The 26712-nt window shown below is 45.0% G+C and overlaps 2 protein-coding genes across 14 annotated transcripts in view; one reads left to right on the top strand and one right to left on the bottom strand.

Moving 5' to 3' along the window:
- PRKAA2 (protein kinase AMP-activated catalytic subunit alpha 2) lies at positions 1–24130 on the top strand. Of its 10 annotated transcripts, none has more exons than XR_013954394.1 (11): positions 1–224; positions 6384–6525; positions 8577–8670; positions 10050–10194; positions 11026–11113; positions 13642–13866; positions 15296–15800; positions 18498–18624; positions 18955–20057; positions 22639–22760; positions 23602–24130. XR_013954394.1 is itself a non-coding variant. In XM_080602705.1 (10 exons), the coding sequence occupies exons 1-9, from the start codon at positions 131–133 to the stop codon at positions 19191–19193; spliced, it is 1659 nt and encodes a 552-aa protein (XP_080458831.1). In that variant the 5' UTR covers positions 1–130; the 3' UTR covers positions 19194–19219; positions 19932–24130. The 10 variants fall into 10 exon arrangements, 4 of the variants coding, with proteins under 4 accessions (XP_080458831.1, XP_080458829.1, XP_080458832.1 ...); XR_013954396.1 differs by adding an exon at positions 21943–21986 and having other exon boundaries at positions 22639–24130; XR_013954395.1 differs by having other exon boundaries at positions 22639–24130.
- The window catches only part of FYB2 (FYN binding protein 2), a 25459-nt gene continuing 21561 nt past the window's right edge, over positions 22815–26712 (bottom strand). For all 4 annotated transcript variants that reach the window (XM_080602698.1, XM_080602697.1, XM_080602696.1 and 1 more), the window contains one exon: positions 22815–26420. In XM_080602698.1, coding sequence (XP_080458824.1) covers positions 26411–26420 — 10 coding nt within the window. In that variant the 3' untranslated portion in view covers positions 22815–26410. The remainder of the gene's footprint in view (positions 26421–26712) is intronic.

The following is a 26712-nucleotide window of genomic DNA, read 5'->3' as shown; positions in this document are numbered from 1 at the left end:
CAGCCCGGGTTGCCGCCGCCGCTCCCCGCTGCGCACGCCCGTTGCGCTGCGCCGAGCCGAGCCGTGCAGAGCCGAGCCGAGCCGTGCCGGGCCAGCCCTGTGCATTGTGGTCCGCCGGCGGGGGGCGAAGATGGCCGAGAAGCAGAAGCACGACGGGCGGGTGAAGATCGGCCACTACGTGCTGGGCGACACGCTGGGGGTCGGCACCTTCGGCAAAGTCAAGAGCTGAGTACCGAGGGGAGGGGATGGAGGGAGGGGAGGGGGCTTGGCAGGACGAGGGGGGGGGGTCTCCGTGTCGTCCCGTATCGCCTCCCCCCCACCCCACCCTCCCCGGGCATCGCCCCCTCTCCGCGCTGCATCCCGGGGGCGGGCGGAGGCTGGCGCCGCGCCGGGTGGGCGCAGGGGATGGGGCGGCCCCTGCAAATTGGGGGTGTGGGGGGGGCAAGGGGCGAGGGGGCGCCGAGCTGGCCCTTTGGTAGCAGCGGTCGCGGCCCCCCCCCCCGTGCCCCCAGCGGCTGCGGTGCCCACAGCAAAACTTTGAACCGGCAGCGGGAGACCGGGGATGCGGGAGGCTGGGCGGCAGGGCCGGCGTTGCCGAGCCCCGCGTGGAAAACGGGCTGTGGGCTGCCTGTCCTGCTCGCTTCGAGCCGGGGGGGTGCGAGGAACAGGGAGAGAGAGGGGGTCTTTTTGTCGCCCCCCCCCCCCCCCGCCTCCCCGTGTGAGCAGCCCCGCGGCCAGGCAGGGCTGGGGCTCGGGAGGGGGTCCCCTGGGATTCACCCCGGAGAGGGAGACTCGAGGGAGGCACCGGCTTTGCTTTACCTGACACCAAGATGTCTCTTTTTTTCCCCTGCCAAATCTGCCATGACACGCACCTTTTGTCGCTGAGTCGTGATATTAAAACAATAAATAAATTAAAAAAGCTTTATGAAATTTGTTATCGAAGGGAAATGAAGAGCTGTGATTCCAGACTGCTGGCGCGGAGCATCTGCCCTGCTGGGCTGTCCCCTGCCCTGCCATGGGAGGCTGCCGCAGTGCCCAGAGGCTGCTCAGTTCAGAGATGTGCCCGCGCTTGGTGGCCGGAGTATTAAAATAAACCAAAACTGACAGCAAGGGAGAGAAAACACCTCGACCGCTGGAGCTAAATCCACCTGTGACCATTAATCAGGCCCCTAAAAATATATTGCTGCGTTTAATCCCAAACCACAAATTTAGCGACTAAAGAATTATCAGAATAAATACTTCCAACAGTAAGGACTGCTTAAATCACTCCTGTATGCCAGCGGACCTCAAAAAGTGCTCCAAAGGCAATTTTTTTTTCTTGCGGACCAAATTAAGCCTGCCAACAAAGCCTGTTTTCCTTAGCTACCTTTCAGGAGTAGCTAGCACCAGCACCCCCTGCGCATACATCTCCCCGCTTTGGTTAAGAACAGTTTCAAAGGCACATTTAAAATAACATTAAAGCGATTTCCAAACTCAAAGCCCTGTATGAGTAAGTAGTACCCTCTACACTTGTATATTTTCCTATAGTATTTTGCCTGTGATGGCAGTTGGTGTTTGCAGGTGAAATTTGGATCTCAGATTGGAAACCGAGACAAAGAAACTGCATCTCCTGTTTGTGCAGAATTGCAGCGTTTTAATCTAACGGGCTTTAGAAAAGACCATATTCACCATGTTTAGCAGAAAACATGGGAGAAGCAAAGAGATTTTTTTCCTGGTTGCTTCAAGCTTTGTGTCTGTTGTGTGTAATAATTACTTCTGCACTCAGCAGGCTGGGGTAATCCATGCCGCGTTTCTTATTGCTGATGTGCTTTCTTCAACCTGCCTTGCACAAGACTTTATGAGAGGCACTTTTTTCCTGCCTTACTCTCCATGGTTAAGAAATCATAAATTGCTATTTCAATCGTTACGGTATTAAGGAAGCAGAAGCTTTGCTGTGGAAGGACGGGGGGAGGATTTAGTGGTGATGGGATGCTAACAGAGCTTGAATTTGTGGCTGGAGCTGAGGAGTCACTTCCAGCTATCAGAAACCAGAGGTATGACAGCAGAAGTCACTGCTGCCCTGTTGGGATGTTTGTTCTGCCTCAACGCTACCTGTGTCATTGATGAAAGCTAAAAGAAATGGTTACTTTCAAGCCCCTTCAGTTCCTTAATCTCCGTTACAGGAAGACCACGCAAGGCACGAGGTGAGGGGAGCAGATAGGTTGATAGATGAGAGCAGGGTCTTGGTGCTAATGCTGAAATCCCAGCTGGAAGTGGTGGTGGGAATACAGCACTTGTTACAGGGGAGGAAGGCGGTGGGTGTGAGTGTGGATGGACAGCAGGCCTTGGAGGAAGGCTCGGAGCTGCCACTGGTGCCACAGGGTTTTGCCAAATCCAGGGAGAGCTGGTGACAGTTATTCCCCCTGTCCTCTAGGCCCAAGACGGGATGAATTTGCAGAAAATAGAGCTGAGGTGGCTATATTGCAGATCTGGAGCTTAGGGAAGCAGTGCAGGAAGGGGTGGCAGCGGGAAGGAGCAGCAGGAGGAATTGCTGCAGTGTTTCTTCTTGTGGTGTCACGCTCAGCGTCGCGGGTGGCCTCTTGGTGGTTTGTTACCCGCGCTTCTTGGCCACCAAAGTGATCAATTCGTGGTCTCTCAGGGACCTGCAGATCTTGGGTTATGTTTACGTCTGTTCAGAGGGCTTGAGGCAGGGTCAGGTCCCGTTTTCCATTGCTGCTGAAGGACAAACCTTGTGCTGGAGGATGATCAACTAGAAGAGCCTGAACAGATGAAGGAAAGGGAGAGGAAGGGTGACAGAACATATGAGCAAGTGGCGCTGGGACAGGAGTAATACGTCATGGCTAAATATATGCTTTGGATTGATATCGTTTGTAACTTCAGGCTAAGATAACGGCCAGCACAGCTCATAGGGAAGGAGTCTTCTCTCCCTTCCCTAAACTTTTACAGTCCTTGCAAAGTGTTTGCAAAAAACGTAAGTGCTCATGCTGTCTGAGCTGCATCAAACACACACCCAGAGGTGGGCTTCGTGGGTACCTGCTGTAAAAAGCCACGCTGTCAAGGGACTTCAGTGATTGTTTATCTTACAGTGAGCTGAGACACTATTCATCCTCATCTTTTTCTCATGTAAAAATAACAAATTGAAAGGGGTCTTCTGACAGAAACTCATTCGATTATCTTCTTGTTCTAGTAGCATCTGATACTGAAGTGTTCTTGTCCCCAGGCAGTCCCATGTGCAAGCAGATGCCATAGTGGCCGAGGACACTCGTACCACATCTGGTTTGGTGCCAGTTTTCGGAGTTTAGGGCCTCTGTTCAGTATGCAGTGCTGCTCCTCATCTCAAGGTCAAATCTGTCTCCTCTACCTGCCCTGAAGGAGCCCTGGTCGCTGATTTTAAGCTGCGGGGGAGCTTACCAGACGAGATGTGCACCAATCCTTCTCCTAATACTGCTGCTCAGCCCTCCCTCCTCCCCGTGGGCTTTTAATCCGGGGAGGGAGGGAGAAGGAAGAAGAAGGCTCCCTCAGCACCACCATCCCAGGGACCAGGAGAGGACAAACCCATTAGCACAGAGATGGCTTTCAGCCCTGCCGAGCCCGTGGGACCTGCTGGTGTTCCCCATGCCAGGGCTGCACCCGGTGTGTGCTGGGTTGGAAACTTAGTGACAGAGGGGAAAATTGTCCCTAGGGCCATGTGTGGAAATTCCCGTGTCCGCAGGCTGCAGCAGGAGAGACCCAAAAGGCTTAAAAGACACCCACCACATAGCAAATTATATTCTCTCTTTGTCTGTCTCAAGACGTTCGAGTAGGCTTAACAAGCCACTGGGGACCGAAACAATAATATCTCTGTATCTAATGCTTACTGTAAGCAAAAGATGGATTACAAAATAGACTGTTTATTTTTATTTATTGATGTCTTTGAACTAGAAAACCTTTGCAGAGTTGCGTGTTGTTTGTCATGGGTGGAAAGAAGATGAACTATTCGGCAGTAGTTTAAAAACAATAATTATTCATTCCAGGCATGGCCTTTTTTTTTTTTTTTTTCCCGAAGCATATACTGCGGAAAGGCCAGACAGACTTGTCTTGAACAAAGGATGGCAGAGATCTGGGTCTTCTTCCTAGTTCTGCCATAAGCCACTTTGCTTTGCTGTTCCCTGGTTTCCCAAGTACTGTCTTAGTGCACTACAGTTCTTGAATGGGGCCAAATGAAGCAAGGGCAGCTTTCAAAAAAGGTTTATTGAGCTCCCAGCCACGGAGGTAGGGAAGGAGAGTGCAGAGGTATCGCAGCACAAGGGTCAACCAAGTCAAATATCTTGAAGACAACTGCTGCAGTTGTTGCTCCCCCTCTGTTCTGCCTTCCCCAGCCTCCTCGGTGCAGCGTGTGCTGTGCATAAGCAATGACAACCTGGGCAAGGAGAGGTCAGTGCCTTTTGCAGGCCTACTGTTGGCCAAAGCACAGCAAGTTGGGGAGGATTTTTTGCAGTGAATGAAGAGGCTGTGCCCTGGCCAGTAAACCTGGAGCAGGCTTTTGCACCCCTTGCACACGGGCTGCTTTGCACAGTTTTGCTCCAGCAAAGGCTCCCTGCGGCGGGGCAAGTCCAGCACTGCCCTGCTCTCCCATCCCCGAGGATCACCAGGGAAAATGCCTCCTTCGACTATTTTTGGTGCTCTCCTTGTACCACACGGGAGGAATTACCTCCCTACTTCAGCCCTCAGCTAATCCCTAAATTGCATCCAAACTGCAAAGCTTAGTTTATTTTCATTTCATCAGGTAGTTTAAGTATTACGAGGAATAAAATGGACATGCAAAGTGGTGCTTTAATTTTCAAGGGCAGTAAAGTGTTTTATTTTTAGGATGCTCTTATTGAGGAAAGAATCTCCAGCAGGTCTTATCTCGTGGCTAATAATAGTGACCTCGTGTGCCCCGTGCAGTGCCAGTGCTGCCATCCGGTCCTTCTCAGGCCGCCTGCTTATGCAGTTTGCTTCTGATCAGCTCATTAAAGGCTCCAAAATTACAGACTCTAATAATGTAATACCAGCGTTCACTCATAATTATTAACTCCTTGTGCTCTATGTTGTTATTGAAGGGGTAGCATTCATAATTAGAGAGACCAGATATGTACCGTAAGCAGGTTTTGCCTACAGTCTTTAGAAAGCCATCTGTACGCCACCTCTTTGAGTATCACACCTTGAGATACTATGAAAGGGGTAGCTTGTGGCCAGAGAACCCTTTTGGATATAAACACCTGACTGACAGTTTTCAAGCAGTATCAGTAGTTTGTCCCGTTAACTTGACTATAAATTTTGCTTCCTACAACACAGAGCATTTTTTCTTTTTAAAAATAGTCTATTTGTTGATAGCAAATGGATTAAATTCTGAATTCATTTTACATTACAGATAAATTAGTGCAATTCCACCAGTAACAGTGGTGCTACTCTAGATTATGGTCACTGTTTGTCTTGATGTGTGCAGGAGATAAGCATCAATATACGTGCACCATGCGGATATTATAAAAACACATATTAAAGTTTGTATCTTTTCTACAAGCAGAATTTGCTGGAGCTCTTACTCTCCAGCGTGGTGTTCCTGCTGCTTGTCATCAAAACAAGAAGCACACTTAAGGAAGTATAAATAGAAATTCATTTTAGTAATGCAAATCCCACAGTCCTGTTTTGGGCAGGGAAAAATCTCTGTATCTTTTTTCTTAAAGAAGCGTGATGTTCTAGTTTTAAGATTTGGTTTGTCAGGGATTTACTCAACCCATGTGTGACAGTGGAGATTCTCTGCTGCCATTTAAATATATCTGTTTCTGATCACTGTAACCTTTTCATGCTATAAATCCTTGCAAATTAGCTTTGGGTATGAACACCTCCAGTAACTCCCTTTGCAGATAAGTCCCCTCTTTTCTTCCTTCACTTCAATGGGAAAATAATAAAGTGAAGAGACACAAAACGACTTTTAAGCACTCAGTTATTCTTTATCCAAATTGTCTTTTTGAATAGGTCTATTGGGATTTGCCTTGTACAAATGTGCCAAATCTAGTTTTAAAGTCATTTATATATTGTGGCACTGATTTCTGACGTTTTAGTTAAGGCATTTTATGAAACATTGCATCGTTTTGCTTCCTTTAAACCTGCCACTTTCCTGGGTGTTTGATTCCAACTTTTCTCTCTGAAAGAGGTCTAAGAAACTTAAAGAGTACCTATAGGAAAGATGAGGAAAATAAAGTCCTAATATAGAGACTACATGCAGAACACCCCAAGTTCTGTTGTTTTTTCCCTTCAAGAGTTGCTTTTTGCTTAGAAATTGTGTATCTCAGTAGCTTAAGTTGCTTATGTGAACCTTGCTTCTCTGTTTAGTGACTTTGCAATGCTCTTTTTCTATTTAGTTGGCGAACACCAGCTGACGGGGCACAAAGTGGCAGTGAAAATACTAAACAGACAGAAAATACGCAGCCTGGATGTGGTTGGGAAGATCAAACGAGAAATTCAAAACCTGAAACTCTTCCGGCACCCTCATATTATCAAACTGTAAGTACATTTTCTGCCACATGTTCACCTTACTGCGCCATCTGCAACGTCTTCACATGGCGACTTGGTTTCAAGAGAAGGCTTATAGTTGTAGAGAATGTTAGGTGCGTGGTCAAGTTTTTGCATTTTAGAGCCAAATGCTGTTTTTTGAGAGTCCTCCTGCTGATTTGCCTGGGGACAAAATCAACACATTGAGAAACGATGGAAAATGTGTCTACCATTGGGAGTTTGGGCCGTTATACCAGCCATCAGACTTGTCCCTGCACCAATTTTGGCGTAGCTAAAGCTGCACAAAACGTCCTCTTTTCCTTGCACATGCCATTACAAAGCTGCATGGAGAGGATCTGTGCTTTCCTGTGTTGGGATGCTATTAGAAATTTCTGTGATTTTTCCCTTTTTTGGGTTGGTATCTCAGGACTTGAAGCTACTGAGAATCATGCCTGAGGAATTACAGCACAGCCAGGCCCTTAGAGTGAAGCTTTGGCCTGAATTCAATAGGATTTATGTTTTAATGGCCTGATTATCCAGAGCTTAAAGGAACATTTTTATTTATTTATTATTTTACATAAGTTTTCAACATTGCCACTCTGATGAACCTGAATTTAAGTTGTAAATCAGCACCTGCACTCCAGCCTCTGGGATTCCTTCTCAATCCCCAGTTTGTGCAGCCAGTCCACATTAATGAGGCACTCGATAATATCTTTGGCATTTCTATAAAAGAAAGCTGTTGAATGGTAACTGCGAGGATAAGTTGACATTTAGGTCAGCCTTAAAACTGGCATGAGATATAGCAAATACCTGGGTCTTAGAGGCAAGGGAAAACAAATTCTCCCTACAGTTAAATAACTAACCATGCAGCAACTGTTGACTTTAGAGTAACTTCACAGTTCCGTGGATTTATTGGAGAACACATTGGTATTATTTTACAAAAAAGCCAGCAAGAGTCCTCAGCTGTGCATGCAGTATCCTGCAAGTCCTGCTCGCACATTTATCAAACAAACTTTTAAAGCCTAAAAATTAAAACCAGTTTAAAAACATTGGTGTCCTACGGTAAATACTGCAATCCTGAAATGCAGTGATAAAGAAAAGAGGTGAGGAGGAGACTACAGTACATAAACCTCCTCTTTCAATCCCTTGTGATGTCCCATCACTTTACATATAAATGGAAGAAATATTAGTGCTACTAATAACTTAGATGTCTGGGTGCAAAGCACTTCAGAAAAACTAAGTTGATCCTATTGATCTTTATGGAACTAACACCTGTTCACTTGCTGATCTCTGAAAATAATTTGAAATCTATTTACCAACTGTAAAAAAAAAAAAAGGGGGGGGGGGGCGGGGGGGGCAAGTAACGTGTCTGAAACAGGGCACCTCGGCTGGTGCTGCTATGAATTACTACAGCTGCATTGGCCACAGCTCATCGCCGTCAGGTTCTGCCAGCTGGGAAACTGAAGTGCGTTTGTGGCACTCTGGGATCGTTTAGTGGAGGTGGAGAGTAAATTTGCAAGTCAATGGGGATACTCTTTCCCCCCCCACACCTATCACTAGAATATAAAGGAGTTTAATGTTTGAAAAATAATGTTAATCTGCAGTGCTCATCTTTGTCTCAATACCTTTCCAAGGGCAGCTCCCTCTAGTGTCTAGACTTCCTTTATTTATCTTCACCATGAGGGAAACCAAATATACCCCATTCCCACCCCCCGTTTTAATAAAGCCTTCGTTTCTGAAGATTTTGCTGCAGATCTTAGCCAAAATGGAAATTTGAAAGTCAGGACAGCCCTAAATGCAACAGGATTCTCTGGCAGAGATTTTAGAGGATTATTGAAAAGCTTGAAGGAAGAAGGTAAATCTGTAAAAGAGATTTTTCCATAGCCAAGTGAAAGATTATCCTGACTTGCCCCTTGAAATAAGAGATGGCTTTTCAGAAATGGAAAGCAATTATAAATGCAAGATCCAAGCACTGCTTATTTTAAGAGCTAACATGACACTAATAATCTGTTAAAAGCCTTTCTATTTCTTATTATTGTTTTTTTTCCCTTGTGTTTTTGAAGGTACCAGGTCATCAGCACACCAACAGACTTCTTCATGGTCATGGAATACGTATCTGGCGGAGAATTATTTGATTACATCTGTAAGCATGGACGCGTAAGTGCCAGTACCGTGTCAGCCCAAACACTTGTGTGGGAAGAGGATGATGTTTAGAAGTAAAACGGCTGCTACAGGGAACACGGTTAAGGTTAAGGCCCAAAATAGAAGCTGCTTCACAGCAATCCCATCTGGAGCGTCTCGTACTCGCCTTGCGCAAAAGTTGCGTGCCATTTTTTGCAACATTCTGTGATGTATTTCGATACGCAAACCAAAATATCCAAGGTAACGTGTTGCTTAGTGAAAATATTTGGAAAACTACCATATTTTTTTTTAATTTTTAGCTATAGATTGCCTGTCAAACCCCCCTGGTTCAGCAGCAGATTTACGTGTGTGCAGGGCATTGGAGGGGAAGAACACTCGGTGTGGTCTCCATCCCAGTCATTTTCCTCCTCCAGACTCCCCCTTGGCTCCACGTCAGGCTTTTTGAAGACTTTTTAAGAATGTGGCTTATCTGAACAGCATTTTCAAATGCCAGTATTCCTACTTGGTATAAATCATCTGAGGAATAGGTTGAGTGCACGAAACATGATATGGTTACAGAGAAAATCACTAGTGGACATCCTTGTAGATAGGGAGCGATCTCAGGACAAAGAGACCAAAATGGACTAAAATGAACATCCAGAGTAAGGCTTCAGGTGAAGGATTGGTCCATTATGCATTTCTTCTCTATACTACAATAAGTCAATAAATGTACAATATTTTTTTTTAGGTTATTGCACTGGTAGATGGAGCTAACTAATTTACGTTTTTACATATAGTTCTGATTTCCAGCATGTTTTGCCCACTTGGGTCTTTTCAATGACCAATTTGGATCCTTTCTGAACTCTCACATTCAGAAACTAAATTTTTCATAAAGGGAATATTTAGGAAGTCATCAGCATAAACAGTCAGTCTCCTGATCATTTTATATGTAGATTTTCTGTCTGTAGCATCACTGCAGTGTTCCACCTTCGGCTTCTTTTTTTTTTTTTTTTCCCCATAGCTACCTTCTCCATCTGCCCATGAGGAATTGTTCCCTGTAGCATCCTCTGCAGTGTTTTGATCTCCATATGCTGTACAACAGAGCCTGTCCCCTTGGGAAAGCATGCCATTGCCTGATAGGTGTCACCAGTAGGTTCTCCGTGACAGCTCAGGCAAATTTCGTTTTCCAGTTTCATCTCATTACCCCCAGTTCTGGACTATATCACTTGAAAACACGAGCACGTTATTAAATGCCAGTGGGAAATTTGCTTCATTTGCTGCTCCTGGTTCCAGCGTGGTCACAAGCATGTTATAGTTTTGTCTCCACGCTGTGAAACAGTTTTGGCTCCTTGCTAAGGCAAACCTCCCCTCGCCAGCTCCGTAGCCCTCAGGCCGGTTTCCCCTTGCGTCTGCAGGTTGAAGAGGCAGAGGCTCGACGCCTTTTCCAGCAGATTCTCTCCGCAGTGGATTACTGTCACCGACACATGGTTGTCCACCGAGACCTGAAACCGGAGAACGTGTTGCTGGACGCGCACATGAATGCGAAGATAGCCGATTTTGGTATGTGACCCCAACAGCATTCCAGATATGCAGCCAGCTACAAGCCGCTTGCTGGAGCGTGTCTGCGTAGCACGCCGTACAAAACCCAGAGTCTGTTTTCATAACCACTAGCAGTTTCTCTACCTGAAAAGCCCACAGTTATAAACACTGGCCTCTTAGCAAAAGCAGGGATTACTTATTGTAGGCTGCTTCTGTGCTTGCATTAATAATGGAGAAGCAAGGTCATTTGCAAATCTTCACTATGTTTTATTATAATCACCTAATATAAAGATTTAGCTAATTTATGTTTAAGACAGACTCGGCGCAGTTAATTTCAGGGTGAGGTGGCTGCATATGTTTATTTTCATGCGTGTTCTCCTTAGTATAGCCACGTGCTCTTGGCCTCACTTCATTTTCCAAACGAACAGTAACAGGAGTCTTTAAGTGGCATTACTGTTTAAAATCCAACGTAAAAGCTGGGTTACCAGCTCAGTCCCATTCAGTCCTTTCTAGCAGTGATAAATCCTTTTAAAGATTTACAAATTTCACAACCCCACACGATTGCCATATAAACAACACACTCTGGAGTGAATTCTGTCTCTCTTCCTCTGCTAAAGAAGGCTCTGAGCTTTGCAACTCCGAGAAGCAAAGCTAGCTTGGAGTCAATATTCCTTGTGGATTCCTATGGGTGCGAAAAGAAAATATTAAGGATTATCAAAGCAGCTCAGGGGTTTCTGCCTAAATGACGTCAAATTTACCCCTCCACTTGCTATATCTCTCCTCCTCTGTTGAGTCCTCTCTATCTGGACTTTCACACCAAATGTCAATATGTAGCAAACATCTTGTTTTTAGGATTGTCCAACATGATGTCAGATGGTGAATTTCTTCGCACCAGCTGTGGTTCCCCAAATTATGCAGCCCCTGAAGTCATCTCTGGAAGGTAGGACATGCCACTGCTAATCAGAGCACATGTGAGTACGTGATCTTTAAATTTGCTCTTGGGATTGGAAACAGTTCTGTACATCTAGTAAAAGCAGCTGAATGGTTCCTGTCCATGTTTTATGTTTGGGTGAATCTACTGGCAAAATATTAAGGTTTTCTTGGTTATTTCATTTCTCAATGGCTGTAATAGCAAAACATGTTTTGCTAAAGTTGTTTACTCTGGAGGAATTATTAATAGCAGATGTTTACTGTTTATATTGCTAATTAAAGAGGATGAAAATTGCTCTTTGAATGCAAATACTGAGGTTTCAGTTGGAAAGCCTCTTTCAGGCCACCCCCTTCTCTCCTGCCCACCTATAATATAAAGCGCAACATTAATGAGGAAAATCATTCACTAAGAGAGCAATCAGTATGTTCTTTAGTTACTTCCCTACACTGCTAAGCTCTTGTATTGAAAATCCTTGGCTTCTGGTTCCTTAAGCTAGGCTTTTTTTTTTTTCAGTAGGTTCAGCCGTCGTAGCTTTGTTTTGAATTGATGAATTGAACTGACAAACTCCAGTGCAGTGGCATATCTAAGCTGCATCCTGCCAGTGTGCAGCAGCTGCATGCACATGGCATTTAAGCTCACGCTGCAAGGCTGAGTTCAGTCTTGCCACATTGATACAGACGTTTTAACTCCTGTGTTTTTCTGTCAAGAATCTAAGCTACATAGATTTCCCTTGCTCTTTCTGTAACAGCATAGTACAAATTATAAACACAGATTTTCAAATTTACAGCCCTCTGCGTGGTCTTTCAGGCTGCCTATCTCCTTTGTATCTGCCCTATACATTTTAATCATCCTTTGCATGAGCATTAGTTTTCATAATCCAGTATATTTATACCTATAACTTTTAAATCTAGCATTTTGTTTAAAGTTGTGATTATGACTATTTTATGCCTGTTTACACAGGCGCATGTGTTGGCAGAGTATCCTAGGAACTAGACTAGTATCCAAAAAGCCTGTTGTGACTACAGCTATATATATGAAAGCAAGTAAATCCTCAATGTCAAGAGGGGCACAATGCCAGAAACTCTGCTGTGATTCCAAAAAATATTAACATTATCTCTTTGTCCTTTTCAATAAAGGCCAGAAACACATTTCTTTTCAGTTCATGTAAGAGAGAAGGCACCTGGCAGATTAACAAAAAGTATTTAGTTCCTACAGGTCCTGGTATGCAGAGTGTAATCGTTCCAAGGATAGAGGCAATACTGCTTATTAACAAGCAAATTAAGGAAAAAAAGCAAAATCAAACCCGCCTGTGGCATTTTTTCACTGACCACAGTGTTTCCTGCAGCCGTCCTCCATCAGGACCGCTTGGAGCATCAGTGTGGGTGACTCCTGTGACTTATACCTTTGATTTATGTGCTAAGCTGCCCTTTTCTCAAAGCTGTAACGGCATACGAGAGCTGTGTTTGTGGGGGAGAGGAATGATCTGCTGTTTCTGCCAAGGGGTAAACATGCTGCTGGGGGTGGGTATGGCAGGCTGGAGGAGGTGAGCTGCTTCCAGGACTCTGCTGCCTTGGCAGGTCCAGGATGTGAGACCTTGGATTTCAGCATAACTGAAGGATGCTTCATTTGGGCTTCAAAATCCAACCACTGTTCAAACAATGCGGCTACCAGCCAAACAATCCAGCCTCCTATCTACTGAAAGCTGGCACGCAGTGGCAGGACCAGGGGGTGGCTAACTGACAGGGCATTTTGAAAATGCAGACTTAACTTTGCTGCTGGTCTCAGTGGGGAAAGTCTCACACTTGAAAGCAAAGATGGTATTTTGGTGCTCTGCTAGCATTCAGAGAATGACAGCGTGCACAGCCGGTGCTTTTTGTATACCAGGTGTGTCTGCAGCAGAGCTTTTCAAGAGCGGCAAGTGCAGGATGATTAGGTTTCATGAACAGACCTCTGTCTTTCCATTTCCACCTCTGCATTTTGATTTTTCAGCCCCGGGGTAGCACTGCCTTCCAAAGTCTCTAAGAAAGCATCATTTGTAGCAAAAAGCAACAAACAAATCGACCAGGAGAGCAGGAGCAAAACCCATATATTTGGGGTGTCATGACGTGGTGATGCCAGGGAGCACATTAGCAGCTTGTCGGAAGCAGGAACTCTTGCATGCCAGCACACAAACTTCAACTGAAAATAAACACTCAAGAGATACAGTATCTGCTGCCACTTAATCTGCCTCGCTGAATGAATAGAAATTGCTGGCTGAGTTGCCCAGCCCTGGGGGCAAAGGAACAAGCAGCCTGGCAGAGCTCCTGGAAATGGGGGTTTTGGCTTTTCCATAGGTCTGGTGGAGACACTCACATACTTGCTCCTTACGCCACAGAGGAGCGTGGTCAGCCAGCACCAGCTCTGCAGGTCATTTCCTATCACCCTTGTGTGGTTTTGGGCTTAGGCAGGTTTTTAAGGCAGCTGGGCCCAGGGAAGGAGGGCGGAGCGGGAGGTGGGCAGAGCGGTGACCCCTTTCTCCTGCCCTTGTCTTCATGCAGGCTGTACGCCGGTCCAGAGGTGGACATCTGGAGCTGCGGCGTTATCCTCTACGCCCTTCTCTGTGGCACGCTGCCCTTTGACGACGAGCATGTCCCCACGCTCTTCAAGAAGATCCGGGGAGGCGTGTTTTACATCCCCGAGTACCTCAACCGCTCTGTCGCCACGCTGCTCATGCACATGCTGCAGGTTGACCCCCTCAAGCGAGCAACCATCAAGGACATCAGGTCAGCCCAGAGTGTGCTTTACAGGAGTAGTCAGTTAATCCAGCTGGGTTTTGTCCTGAGGGATTTAATTTAGGAACCCTCCTACAATGTTCTGTGCTGAAGGAGAGGTGGGTGATGATGAACCTGGGGTGGTGACTTCATTTCTCAGTGGCTTCACCAATGCATGTGAAAAAAGGGCAATAGGTAACTTCCTGCAATTTTATATATATATATATATATATATATATATAAAATTTATATGTGTATACATTTCCATATATATAATGCCGTATTATTGCATTATAAAAATAGCCTCAAAAATTTCTTGAAAGTCCTTTGGAAAATGAGCTCTATCACACAATAATCCTAAGAACTTAATATTCACCAACCATTTTTCAGTATGTAAGAACACATCCCTCCGAATACCAGTTCAGAATAAAAGGGTAGTCAATGTATTTAGTGTCCATTCAGTAAAAAATGAAGAGGAACGCAAGAATTACTAAATTAATCTTAAAATATCAGATATATCTTAAAATGTGAGCAAGTGGTTTATCTTTAAATGCAACATCCTTTTCTTGTGTAGTCAATGAGTACACTGCTCATGAGCCTTTGCCGGCATGCATCACTGTGGGTATTCAAAGTAAAGGGAACAAGTGGGCTCTTAAGCAGATATTTGAGCCTTCAGATATCATTAAAAATTCATGACTCCAAATAGGACTTGGAGTGATTTTAAAAAGTTTTGTAAAACTGGAGCCCGATATGTACATTTTATGAAGTTTATGGTAGCCGTTACATGTAGCTGGTGTGATAAGCATATACATAGATGTTACAGACACTTTCAGGACTTCCAATTTTTTTTTTATATTTTTGCAATTGATGGCCTTAATTTAACCATTCAAGTAAAATCTAGATTATAAATGCCTTTTTTATCTCTTATGTCCTTAAGACTGGCAGATTTAATTATATGATAGAACTGCAGCGCACATGGTACGATTACAGTTGGTACATGGCACCAAAGCTCTCTGTGGCTTTTACCCACTTAATTGTCATTGACTTCATTTTAAATCCATGGGAATTGGGGGCCTGGGTAACTTTGAGGCTCAGCATCTCTATCAGACCCATGGGGATGAAAAAGCATGAGCATCTTGTAAGTGCTGAGGTCTTGCTGCAGAGACAGGTGAGCAAGCAGCTGTGCGTCCACAGTGTTGCAGTGCTGGGGGAACCATGTAGGACCAGGTCCAGCTCCCCTTTCTGTGTCTGAAGATTAGTCCTAGCTTGACCAAGCAATCTTTGTGGGGTACATGCAGCCACCCAATTTCTCATCCCACCCCCATGCCAGAGAGCTCATTTTCTCCATCTCCTCCCCAGTGCAAAAAATAGCCAGTTCCTCACCAAAGTGGCATCAGTGGTTACCCAGAGCTGACAGTGGCACCTCTCTGCCTTTCCCCAGGGAACACGAATGGTTTAAGGAAGAGCTGCCCAGTTACCTCTTCCCAGAGGACCCTTCCTATGACGCCACCGTCATCGACGACGACGCGGTTCGGGAGGTCTGCGAGAAGTTCGAATGCACCGAGTCAGAGGTGATGAACAGCCTGTACAGCGGCGACCCGCAGGACCAGCTGGCAGTTGCCTACCACCTCGTCATCGACAACCGGAGGATCATGAACCAGGCCAGCGAGTTTTACCTCGCCTCCAGTCCCCCCACCGGCTCCTTCATGGACGACAACACCATGCACATCCCTCCTGGCGTGAAGCCGCACCCCGAGCGGATGCCGCCTTTGGTAGCGGACAGCCCCAAGGCACGGTGCCCTTTGGATGCACTCAACACCACAAAGCCCAAACCCCTGACTGTCAAAAAAGCCAAGTGGCATCTGGGGATCCGCAGCCAGAGCAAGCCCTACGACATTATGGCCGAGGTGTACCGTGCTATGAAACAGCTGGATTTTGAGTGGAAGGTATGAAATATGCTGTAGGGAAGTTTTCAAGGGTTATTTTCGTACAATCTGAGTTGATCAGTGATGTTAGTTAAAATCATGGTCGCAGCCTCACCTGTTTCCAAACAAATACCCACACCTTGTGATCATCCTTGCTAGTGCTTATTTATACCAACACACTGTGTGAAGATGCTGGCTGTGGCTCAGTATCCATGCCATTTATTTATGGCATGAAATAAGCGTTTTCTCCCTGAATGCCCTAAGCCTCTGGCTGGAAAGATAATTCTGCCTTGTTTAGCTGTGGGGATAAGAGGAGCTGGTTACATTTCTAATTTTAGTGGCTAATTCCTTGCGAGGTCATCTCGAGTGCTCCCAAGAAAAGCAACTCCCATTATTTCTGCTTGGGTCATTGCAGCCACATGTCCTGAAATAGCATGATACGTGTTCCCTTATTCCTTCTTACGTGGTGATTTCGCAGTGATGGGCAGCTAAGCTCCACCACACTCCTCTCTCACTCCCCTCTCTTCAAAAGAACAGGGAGATAAAATACGATTTAAAAAGATCATGGGTAGAAGTAAGGACAAGGAGAGCACTCACCAATTACTGTCACAAGCAAAAGAGACTCAGTGTACAGAGATTAACATAATTTGTTGCGTTTTACTAACAGACTAGAGCAGTTGGAACTAAAAATGAACTGAAAACACCTTCTCCCCATCCACCCTCTTCTATCTTCTCCCCCTGAGCGGCGTAGGCGAATGGGGAATGATGGGGGCTGCAGTCAGTCCCTGACACTTCGTTTCCACCGTTCCTTCATGGTCACTCCCTGCCCCTGCTCCGTGTGGGGTCCCTCCCACAGGATGCCATCCTTCCCGAACTGATCCTACAGGGGCTGCCCACAGGCAGCAGCTCTTCAAGAACTGAATCAACATGGCTTCGTACCACAAGGTCCATCCGTCAGGAGCAAACTGCTCCAGCACGGGTCCCCCATGGGTGGCAGCTCCCCCCAGACCCCCTGCTCCTGCGTGGGCTCCTCTCCACGGGCTGCAGCTCCGGCCCGGGGCCTGCTCCTGCGGGGGCTCTCCATGGGCCGCAGCCTCCTCCAGGCCACATCCACCTGCTCCACCGGGGGCTCCTCCACGGGCTGCAGCATGGAGATCTGCTCCGTGTGGGACCATGCAGCCCCCCCCGCTACCAAAACCTTGCCATGTAAACCTACTGCATCATAAAAGAGGCCCAGAAGAGAGGCTGGGGTGTTTTGGGGGCAGAAGCCATGCTGAAGCTGTTTGTATCATTGATGTGGTGGCATTTTCCTTGACAGAGCCAGAACGGTGACCAGATGTATTTCCAGACAGCTTCCATGGTTTAGGGCTGAGCTTCTTGAAGCCTGATTTAAACCCAGTTGACATTTTAGTTGATAATATTTGCTTCAGATATTTCTGCAGAGGTACGCAGCATTTTATCACAATCTTTTTCACATTCAGATGAGTAAACCCATGAGTGAGTTCTCACTATTACTACTGGGCCCAACTTCCTAAAACCCGTTGCAGTCGTGGGTGTGAGCTCTTCTGGCCTTTTGCTGCAGCCTTCTGCAAGCATCAGGACCAGGACAGGAGAATTTCTGAGTAGGTCTTCATCACCAGAGTCAATACTCTTCTCATTCCAGGTCCAGAGGGTTTTGCAGGTTGAATGTCACACTTCAGCACTTGGAAAATGCCCAACTTCTGTGCCCATACAGCTTTGTTCCTTCAAGCATGCCGGCACACCTTCCTTCTTCTCGCTCAGTAGCAAGCATCTGCCTGCAGGAAATGCTGCTTGCGTTTGGTAGCTGCATCCCAGCTGGGTCCCAGGCCTTCACCAAAGCCTTGTATCTCCTCCTTATTTTGATAATATTGTTATGTATTTAAAGCTACGTAGCGCCCAGAAGCCTGATTTCATGGCACCAGTGAGGAGATGGACTGTCTCCAGATGCACATGCCTACAAGAGCTAGACATTTGTTAGCTGCGTGGTTTTGCGGAGAGCTAACAAACGTAATGTATTTCTGGTGTAGCTTTGCGAAGCAACTCAGCCAAACGCCTTTATGGAGGCAGTGGAGCTTTTTTCGTACAAGGAGGTTTCACAATAGTCCTTTCCACCCTAAGAATAACTTCAGCTGTGGCTCTTAGTCAAAATAGCTCTCCCATCCATGCAATCGCTTCATAAATATAGCACAGAGAAAAGATCTCATTGCAAATGAGATGCAGCAGATTGTAGGGTGGGAAGTGTCAAGAGAAAACGCATAGCACGGCTCAAGACTGATTCACGAACACTGAGTTTAGCCGTCCTGCTGGGAGAGGTTACTGTTCCCCACCATCCAGCCTGCTCAGCTTTCCCAGGCACAGTCCTCGTGTGCGGGTGTGCGAGTGGCCTTGTGGCTCATTTGGCCATTGCTGCTGTTGAGGGAGCAACAATGTCAGCTTGGTGCCTGGCAGACAGGCTGCAAAGGCTTCGTCTGCCAGCAGAGCTGGTGAATCAGAGCCCCAAGAAGCATTTTTAAAAACAACTTCTAAGAGGAAATATGATATGACGCCATTTGCTTAATGTTTTTTTAAAATAATCTTTTCAGAAGCTGTTGTGTTGGTTTCATTTCTCTCAAAAGGTGTCTTGCTAGTGTTTAGGAAAAAATAGGATTCTTCTTGCTCCCTTGAACGGAATTCCTTAAAGCCAGTTGCCCATTGCAGGTGGTGAACTCCTACCATCTCAGAGTGCGCAGAAAGAACCCAGTGACAGGCAACTATGTGAAAATGAGTCTGCAGCTGTACCAGGTGGACAACCGCAGCTATCTCCTGGACTTCAAAAGCATTGATGGTAAGTGGGAAATGGTGCAATGCGAGATGTAAAACATACAAAATGGCAGGTTTGGTGGTTTGGAAGAAAAATAATCATTCTTTCCGTTCCCCGATGCTTTTGTAGCACACAGTGCTGTTTCTAAGTCAGTTAGAATTGTAGTCATAAAATATCTAAAGTTGGAAGGGACCCACAAGGATCATTGAGTCCAACTCCTAAAGCCCTTGAGATCCATTTGTCTCCACTACTATTACTAGTTCCTTAGCAAACACGTTAGGGGTCCCAAACTAATGCTGTGTTTTATTTTTTCTTGCCTTTTTTTTTTCTTCTTTTTTTTTTTTTGCCTTCAAGACGAGGTGATGGAGCAGAGGTCCGGCTCATCCACTCCGCAGCGCTCGTGCTCTGCCGCAGGCTTGCACCGGCCGAGACTGAGCATTGATGCCGCAGCAGCCACCGAGTGCCAGTCGCTGATGGGGTCCCTGAGCGGCTCCTTCGTGGGCAGCATTGCCTCGGTGCCCCCGCGCCTGGGCAGCCACACCATGGACTTCTTTGAGATGTGCGCCAGCCTGATCATGGCCCTGGCTCGCTGAGCCAGGCACCAGTCCCCCAGCACATGGTATCGCACTGTGAGGATCGGGTCCGACGTGGCCGTTCCTTCTTTCTTCTTCCTTTGTCCTCCTCACCGCTCCATAGCCTGTGACACAGAACCAACTCCTTTTTTAAAAGATCCAAAATGTACTCCTTTGTGCTCTCAAAGGATCCAGTCCCCTTTAACAAGGCATTGAGGAAATCAGGAATAACTTAATTTCACTAGTTAGACCAGGGTGAAATGTATACAATGAGCTTTTTTTTCCTAGTGAACCAAATGGGAAACGTGGGCATGGCTTTGAAGTAGCAAACCTATCACTGACTTTTTGGTAGATACCTCCCTCCTGATTGATCCTGAGTTCACAGAGCCGTGGCCAAGCATCTCTTTCTACAACATACACAGCGTGCAGCGAGGTTCATGTTGTACCCCCTGTGCTGCCCAGAGCAGGGGGAGGATGGGGCTGAGCCTCTGGCAATGCTTTCCTCCTAAAACCAGCAGCTGCTGAAGTGCTCCTGCACTGCTGCGGTGTGCCATCCCACCCTCTGTTCTTTTTCCCCTACTAAAGAAGGGTGAGGGGTAGGATGTGCAAAGCTCCCATTGCAGATATGGGGCAAGATGTTGCCGAGCCCCCCCAAATCCAGTGCTCTGCCCACAATGTTCTCATGGAGGGGGAGCTTCCCTGCACACTTAAGAGCCAGCAGCATGGCCCTGGCACATTTACCTTTCACCTTTCCTGTAGGAAGCTTTTGGCCATCGTCACCGCCCCAAAACCAAAGCCTGCCTTCGCCCGCCGGAGGATCTGAGAACAAAGAGCTCCGCTGTCCTGATGCTGAAGGGGCTGGGACCTCGCCGCTCCGTGGAGAAGGCAGGGATATCTTGAACGTTTCACTGTTCCTTTACTATCTGAAGGATAGGATTTTATACTTTAAGACAAACTGCGGGGATTTTTAAGGTTAAAATTCTTGTTATTTGAGGGTAAACTCTAGTGCATGTGTGACGACTTGTTTGTTTAAAAGAGTTACTACTTCTCATCGCGTAGGCTTAATCTCATGGACAACGTTGGCATCTGCTTGGCTTTGCTATGGTATTTAATTCCATTTACTTGATTGCGAAGGAACATAATAGGCTAATCAGTCAAGGAACAAATGCTTTATGAAAACTTTGCCAAAAAATCCTGGGTGGTTTTTTTTCATACTTTTTTTGGTTTTGTTTTAAGAAACAAAACAAAGGAGAACCAATGTTACTGGTCCCAGGAATGTGGTCATTTGACGTTTTAAAAAAAAAAATCCATTTTTTTTGATAGCCTCTTATGACCGTAGATGGTTTTTGCTAGGAATTGTTTCTTTTGTACAGTTGCACTTTAATTTATACTTTCTGAAAGTTTCTATGAGAAGCAAGGAAGAGAAAGACACGTTAAGCCTTTTGTACTGATCATTTTAGGTAATGAAGACAAATACGGGATATTTTTGCCATCTACTGGCAGTTAAGTGGACATTTTCAACTTGAAGTCCCTTTTTTTAACAAACACAAAATTGCCTTACTTTTGTTACAGATTACACTTTGATTCTCACTAGTGTGAATTTCCAGCTCCGTTTTTTCCAGAAGCCGCACAAAGTAGAAAGCTGCCAAAAACCCATCCGTTTTGCTGTTAAGTTCTCGTATGCAGAATCCAACGCAGCAGTGTTTGGATTACAAACCGGACAGCAGAACAATTTTGTTTTTAAAAGAAACACTGGAAATATTTGTAGTACTCCTAGGTTTTGTAATAAGCTTTTATTATATTATCCTTATGAAATAAATACTCTGGGGTGAGGGATGGCTTTGACAGTCTGCCTGGTGGCTGTCAGGTGACGCACGTCTCCTGTGCTATGGTATAAGAAAGAACAGAGAATCCAGAATCCTGCATACAAAAAAAAAAGCCCTAGAGCCAAATCTGGCCAGCATCTTGCTCCTTAGGACCTTTTGGATCAGCGCTGAGATGCCAGCAAAGGTTGGGCAAACAGACCTGGATGTTTTAGGTGCTGGAGATAAGCTCCTCGGAAAGGAGCAGGAGAGGGTGGCTGAGTGGCTGCAGGTACAGACAGGAATTCCCATCAAGGAAACAATTAGGAATCTCCGTGTCCCTGCTGTGAAGTATATTTGAAATGTAAAAGGCTGTTTAAGTCATCACTCACAATTTAGCATCTTGCCAAGGCACTTGTCCTGGAAACAACTATGGCCCAGCTGATAATGGGCTCGTGCATTAGATGTAATCTGTAGTTCAGAAGTGTGTAGATGTACTGATGTCTTGCCTTAAAATTACACTTGTCCTCTGGGGTTTCCTACCCCGCAGGACTAGTTGTGTTAAGCAGCAGCACGTTCCCTAAGGAAGAAATTAGTGCTTCCTGGAGACATGTGGGATTTTTAGGTGGTAGGAAAAGACCTTGTGGCACTTTGCATCTTCTCAGACCCATGCAAACATTAACTAAACGTATGGATCTGCAAAACCGGTCCTGCCAAAAAGGCAACAACAGTGTCTCAGGTTTCCATATGGAGAAAAGCAAAGAGATGAAGCTACTCTCAGCAGAGGCATTGCAGCAAGTAGGTCGGGTGGTAAGCACGTAGAGCTCCAGCCCAGAGCTGGTGGAAGGACCTCCTCAGTGAACAGATCGGATTAAACTCTCCATTAAACAGCCTTACCTAAATCCATGCTGCATTTGGAGATGTTCTGAGACATTTCATCATTTTTATTTTTTTTAACTTTCAAATAGGCTGTTTTCTGGTTCCCAGAAGCAAAGAAACTACTGACCTCCAGGTATGCTTTCTGGAGGAAAAGTTTGTTTTACACTGTTACACTGTGGTCCAGTGTTTGAGTTATACTGGTACGTGCACGACCATTAGGAAAAGCAGGGTAGATGTATTTGAAGTAAACAAACTTGAATTCCTCCAAGTGCAATTCTTCATAAGCCACTGGACAGCTGTGCTTTGCAAGCCACAGATTCACCCGAACATTGCTTCAGCCCAGCCGGGAGAGAGACACCATGCAGAGGTCAGTTAGGCTCCAGCATTAACCTCCGGCTCCTCGATGAGTTAATTCAGAAATAGCTTGTAATGTACTAGTTGGCAAATATATATATGTGTATATTATATACGCAGGGGCAGTTTGGTTCTCAGGAGTTGGAGCTAAGCAGGCAAAGGCAGCGGGAGGTTTTTGTTTAATAGGTTAGAAGTGCACATGCAGTGTGTGTGTCCAGTTTAGCTTTCCAGAAGGTGTCTACAAGCACAGGGATGTGGGCAGTGTTGTAAAAAGTGAAGCAACTGGTTCGTATCTGTTGTATATACATTATTTTTTGTGATTATAATGCCAAATCGTATCAGAATAGATGAAGTCTGAATGAAGTAACCGTTCTGTCTACTCCGTTTTGTTTTACTGCTCTTTACCATCAGTCTTTTGTGCACCCATGTAGAAGGAAGAGAGACCCTAGCACAGGACATGAAATCGTGCCTTCAACACACATTAGGACTGCTGGAAACTGCAGCTTTATTTCCCGAGGTGCACAAATCCCGCAGCTCATGCAGAATCGTACCGGTGAGACATGCAGGCCATGTTCCTGAATACTTGAAGTACCATTTGTTGTGCAGGTTTTTGTTTTTTTTTTTTTTTTTTTTGGATTGGTTCAGAGAGGGATGGGGGGAAGAATCTCACATCCGTCCCTTCAGGTGAGCCAAACAAATTCCTGCTCCAGCTTCTGTAGTGTTTTATTTTAAAGTTTTAGGATTCATTTTTGTGTAACTATTTACAGCCACCTTTCTTAAGGTCTTTCTTTGATATGGACTCTCCACTTAGTGCTTTCCTTTGGCTTCCTGAGTCCTTCCCTCATCGATTTCTCTTCATCATTTACTTACAAAAAGGCAACAGCTTCCTATAATTCTGAATTTCCAGTCTGCCTTTTGGGACATGGATTTAAGGTTCATTCGGAGGTTTCTCTCTCCATGCCTGAAAGATGAACTGCTTTTCAGAATTCCCACGTTATTCCTGTTGACCAAACACTGACTTTTGCAGCAGAACTGATGCTGCACATACGTAATGCACTTATCTTTGCTAGTTTTAAACATCAAAATTAGACAGTCAGAACTCTGGATACAAAGCGTGTTGTTTAGTGTTACAAAAACAGTCTGTTTCCGACAAAAAGCCTTGAAATTCTTGCTGAAGCTGCCTTAATTTAAAAAGAAAATTATTTGTAAGACTCATCTCTAGGTTTTTTTTCAAGTTTTGAAATAGTTTATTTATCCTCATCTCACAAAGCTGTGAAGTAGATACTGTAGACATGGTAACATTTATTCTTGTTGCTGAAAGCATGTTCATGTGTTCTGTATCATGTTATATTCATGTGTTTTGTACCTCAATGCGTTTGTTTTTTTTCTTTTAGAGTGCAAAGCAAAACTGAATCCCAGGACGACTGTAGTACCCATGGCCCAGCATCTCTGGGCAGACAATCCTGACCTCTGAGATAGGAACCAGACTAGCCCATTGCAAGGTTTTGTTTGGATTATAAAGAATATTTATGATTTTTCTTCTGCTAAGATGCTGAACTTTAAAAAGCTCTGAGTATAAGCATCTCTTCAAACATATCATTAACATGAAGCTCAGAAGAGAATACTAAGTTCTATGACTACTCCATCCTTCTTGACATTTTGTACTTTGTCAACTGATCCGGAAGGTTGTGTTGACTGGTTCATTGAAATTGAGATTTATTTCTGGGTATAGCCTTTGTGGAAGGGCACAGAGCTTGGGTTCAGTTTTGGCCTTTGTACAAGTAACTGTGCATTAGATAATCACAAAGAAGCCTTTTACCTTCTGTTGATGGTGTGGAAAGTGGTTCTCAGTGTACTGCACTGCATGTGATAGCTGTTTCCATGGTTGACATTTGCACTTTAATAAACTCAGAGACAAAAAGAGACAGTAGCAACAACTCCTTGAAACTTACTGGCTGGGTGAAGGGGCAGGGAAGAGTGTTAAAATACCTGAGTGCATAACAAAAACAGCTTCCCCAACCCAGAATGCACACCATGAGCCTGGCCCACCAATTTTTCTCCCATTTTAACATGCATCTAGTGGAGCTGATGGACCTGTGCTGAGTCAGATCTTGACTTCTTACGTAAAAGCACAGAAACAAATACTTTAAAGATATTTTGCAAAAATAAGAAGAGCTTGGAGGAAAAAGTGGGGGATAGTTCACGTATGCCTGTGATACAGAGGGATGTAAATTCAATTAAAGCACAAAGCTGCAGTGGCTGCTCCAGCTTCATCCCTACCTGCAGTCTCCTTTAGTCACAATTTCTGTGATAGAACTGGCTTTAAGACATGCCAGTTCTCCCTCATATTCAGCAGATCAGAAATGTTAGCACAATGATTTCCATATTGAAAAGAAATATGGGTTTGAAATTCACTTGCTAATTTTTTCTGAATTTTGATTTGTTCAGGATATACCAGCAAGGCTATTAAAAAAAAAAAAAACTATTTTCCTAAACAGTATCTTGACCTAAGTATAGCCAATGTGTGGTTTAATTGAGGAAATCTAATTTAAGTTGCTATATGTAAAGCATTTAGTTGTATTGTCTTAAGTCAACCCCTATCAGGCACTTTCCCTCTGTACACGTGTTGGAACCTGGCCATGAAGAAAAATAGTTTTAAGTGCATTGCAAGGCTTCCATGCGTCAGCTAAGCTGCTTGCTGCAGTCAGCACAACACTTTGTGTTTCACCTCGAAGGAAGAGAATTTGCACATGCAGCTAATGCAAGACTCGCCTATTGCATCCGCTGGGTGCATTGTTAACAGGTGAGGACTTCTGAGCTAGCCTGGGGTGGGGAGGAAGCAGCCAGGAGGAGGGTGTTTTCCCTAAATATCGCCATGCAAGAGAGCCCAAAAGTAAGCTTGCATCTCCACAGCCTCCATCAGGACTGTTCCCCAGGAAGGCCGGGGGTGAAGGACACACGTCCCCGGCTGCTCTGCAGCCAAGGACGCACTCCAGCTCCCCGGCTGTCCATCTCCGCAAGGAAAGTCTAAATATTTGGGCTGGCAAGCCTGCAGAGCTGCGCATGCTTGAAGGGGGTTGGGGTTTTATTTTGTTGGTCTTTTTTTTTTTCCAGGGTGGATGCAGGCCAACACACTTAATAGTAACCACATGGTAAAATAAATAAGAATGCCTGTATAGACTTTAAAGTAAATGTTAAATATTTGCTCTGTTTTTCTGATCTCTTCGATGCCAGATTTCAAATGGCCCTGTGGCAAACAGCAATTTTATTTTGCTGTTTTCTTAAGCCTGGAACATTTAATAATTTCTAATTAAGCCATCTACGTTTTTAGGATTATTTATGAACACACTGTTACGGTGCTGGGAATGGGTGGGGGGGCTACACAGCAATAGTCAAGTTTGTTTCTGCCAAACCCTGGAACGCAAAATCAGAGTCCACATTTTTTTATGTGTTGAAAAGGTATCCAGCCACTAGATACACTAAGGAGAAGCCCATGGCAATATATATTTCTCCTCCTACTTTTAGGAGCATTTTTCTTAAAATAAGCACTCAGCTTCCAGCCCCACAGCCCAAACACAGGGACAACTGTTGGGTAAATACCTGCTGCTAAGCAGTAGGGGAAGCCAAAAGGCAGCCTCTACATATCTTGGATGCCTAAGTTAGCTTGCAAAAATAAAGTAAGTTTTTACTGAAAGCTTTATTTACTTTTAAAAATGTATTTATTTTTTATTATTTGAAAGGAATGAGTCAACTTTTCCACTATTTTATATACTGAACCTAGCAAGAATGTAGTAAATACTTGTTGTCCAATACTTCTCTCAAGACCAAAAATTTATATGATTTGCTTTATGGAAACCTTGCAATTCCAGCACCTAAGATAGACAGTAATGAATGGATGTGGTGTAATTAAATTTCAGTTTTCTGCATAAGATTTTTTCATCGATGCAGAAACGTAAGCCACTTCAGAGCTGAACAAGGAGGTACTCCAGAAAGTGAGAAACCCTGAAAATACCTAAAGTTGAAAAAAATCAGTGAACTCATTCAAAATAGACAAAAAATGAAAATGTCTCTTGCATGTTTACCAGTATAAGTGTAAAAAATGAAACTTTATTTACATGGGTATCAGGTCTGCACTGTTGACAAATGTGGGCTCTCACGGGCACGTGAAGCTCAGAAGAGCGCTGCGGGGATACTCCAGGGAGGTTAGTACTGCCTGTAAAAGAAGAGAATTTCACAGCAACAGACACGTTGGCAATAGGAGGTTCGCTTGTAGCAATTACAATTGGGCATGCAAAGAAATGCTGTCGCAGCAGGGGGTTTAAGGATGTGTTTTGGAAGGGCGATGCACACAGAGTGGGCCTAGGTTGAAGCAGATATGAATTAATATGGCATAGCTGAAGGCAGTCAATCTCCAGTTTATACAGGTCAGGATTGGACAAGGATATTTTTTTTTTTAGCTGCATTTGGACTGGAAACCTGGGTAACTAATGGCAGACTCAGACAAG

This window comes from Anser brachyrhynchus (genome assembly GCF_964034855.1).
Source record: "Anser brachyrhynchus genome assembly, chromosome: 8".
NCBI classification, from domain to species: Eukaryota; Metazoa; Chordata; class Aves; order Anseriformes; family Anatidae; genus Anser; species Anser brachyrhynchus.
The sequence above is the reverse complement of the archived record's forward strand: the minus strand, read 5'-3'. Positions and strand labels throughout refer to the sequence as shown.

Bases quoted from the DNA above. Each gene is read 5' to 3' on its own strand.
- PRKAA2 (XM_080602705.1), top strand. From the start codon at position 131: ATGGCCGAGAAGCAGAAGCACGACGGGCGGGTGAAGATCGGCCACTAC. The intron at 8,671-10,049 runs GTAAGTGCCAGT...TTGCGTCTGCAG, and splicing joins ACATCTGTAAGCATGGACGC to GTTGAAGAGGCAGAGGCTCG. The intron at 15,801-18,497 runs GTATGAAATATG...TGCCCATTGCAG, and splicing joins AGCTGGATTTTGAGTGGAAG to GTGGTGAACTCCTACCATCT.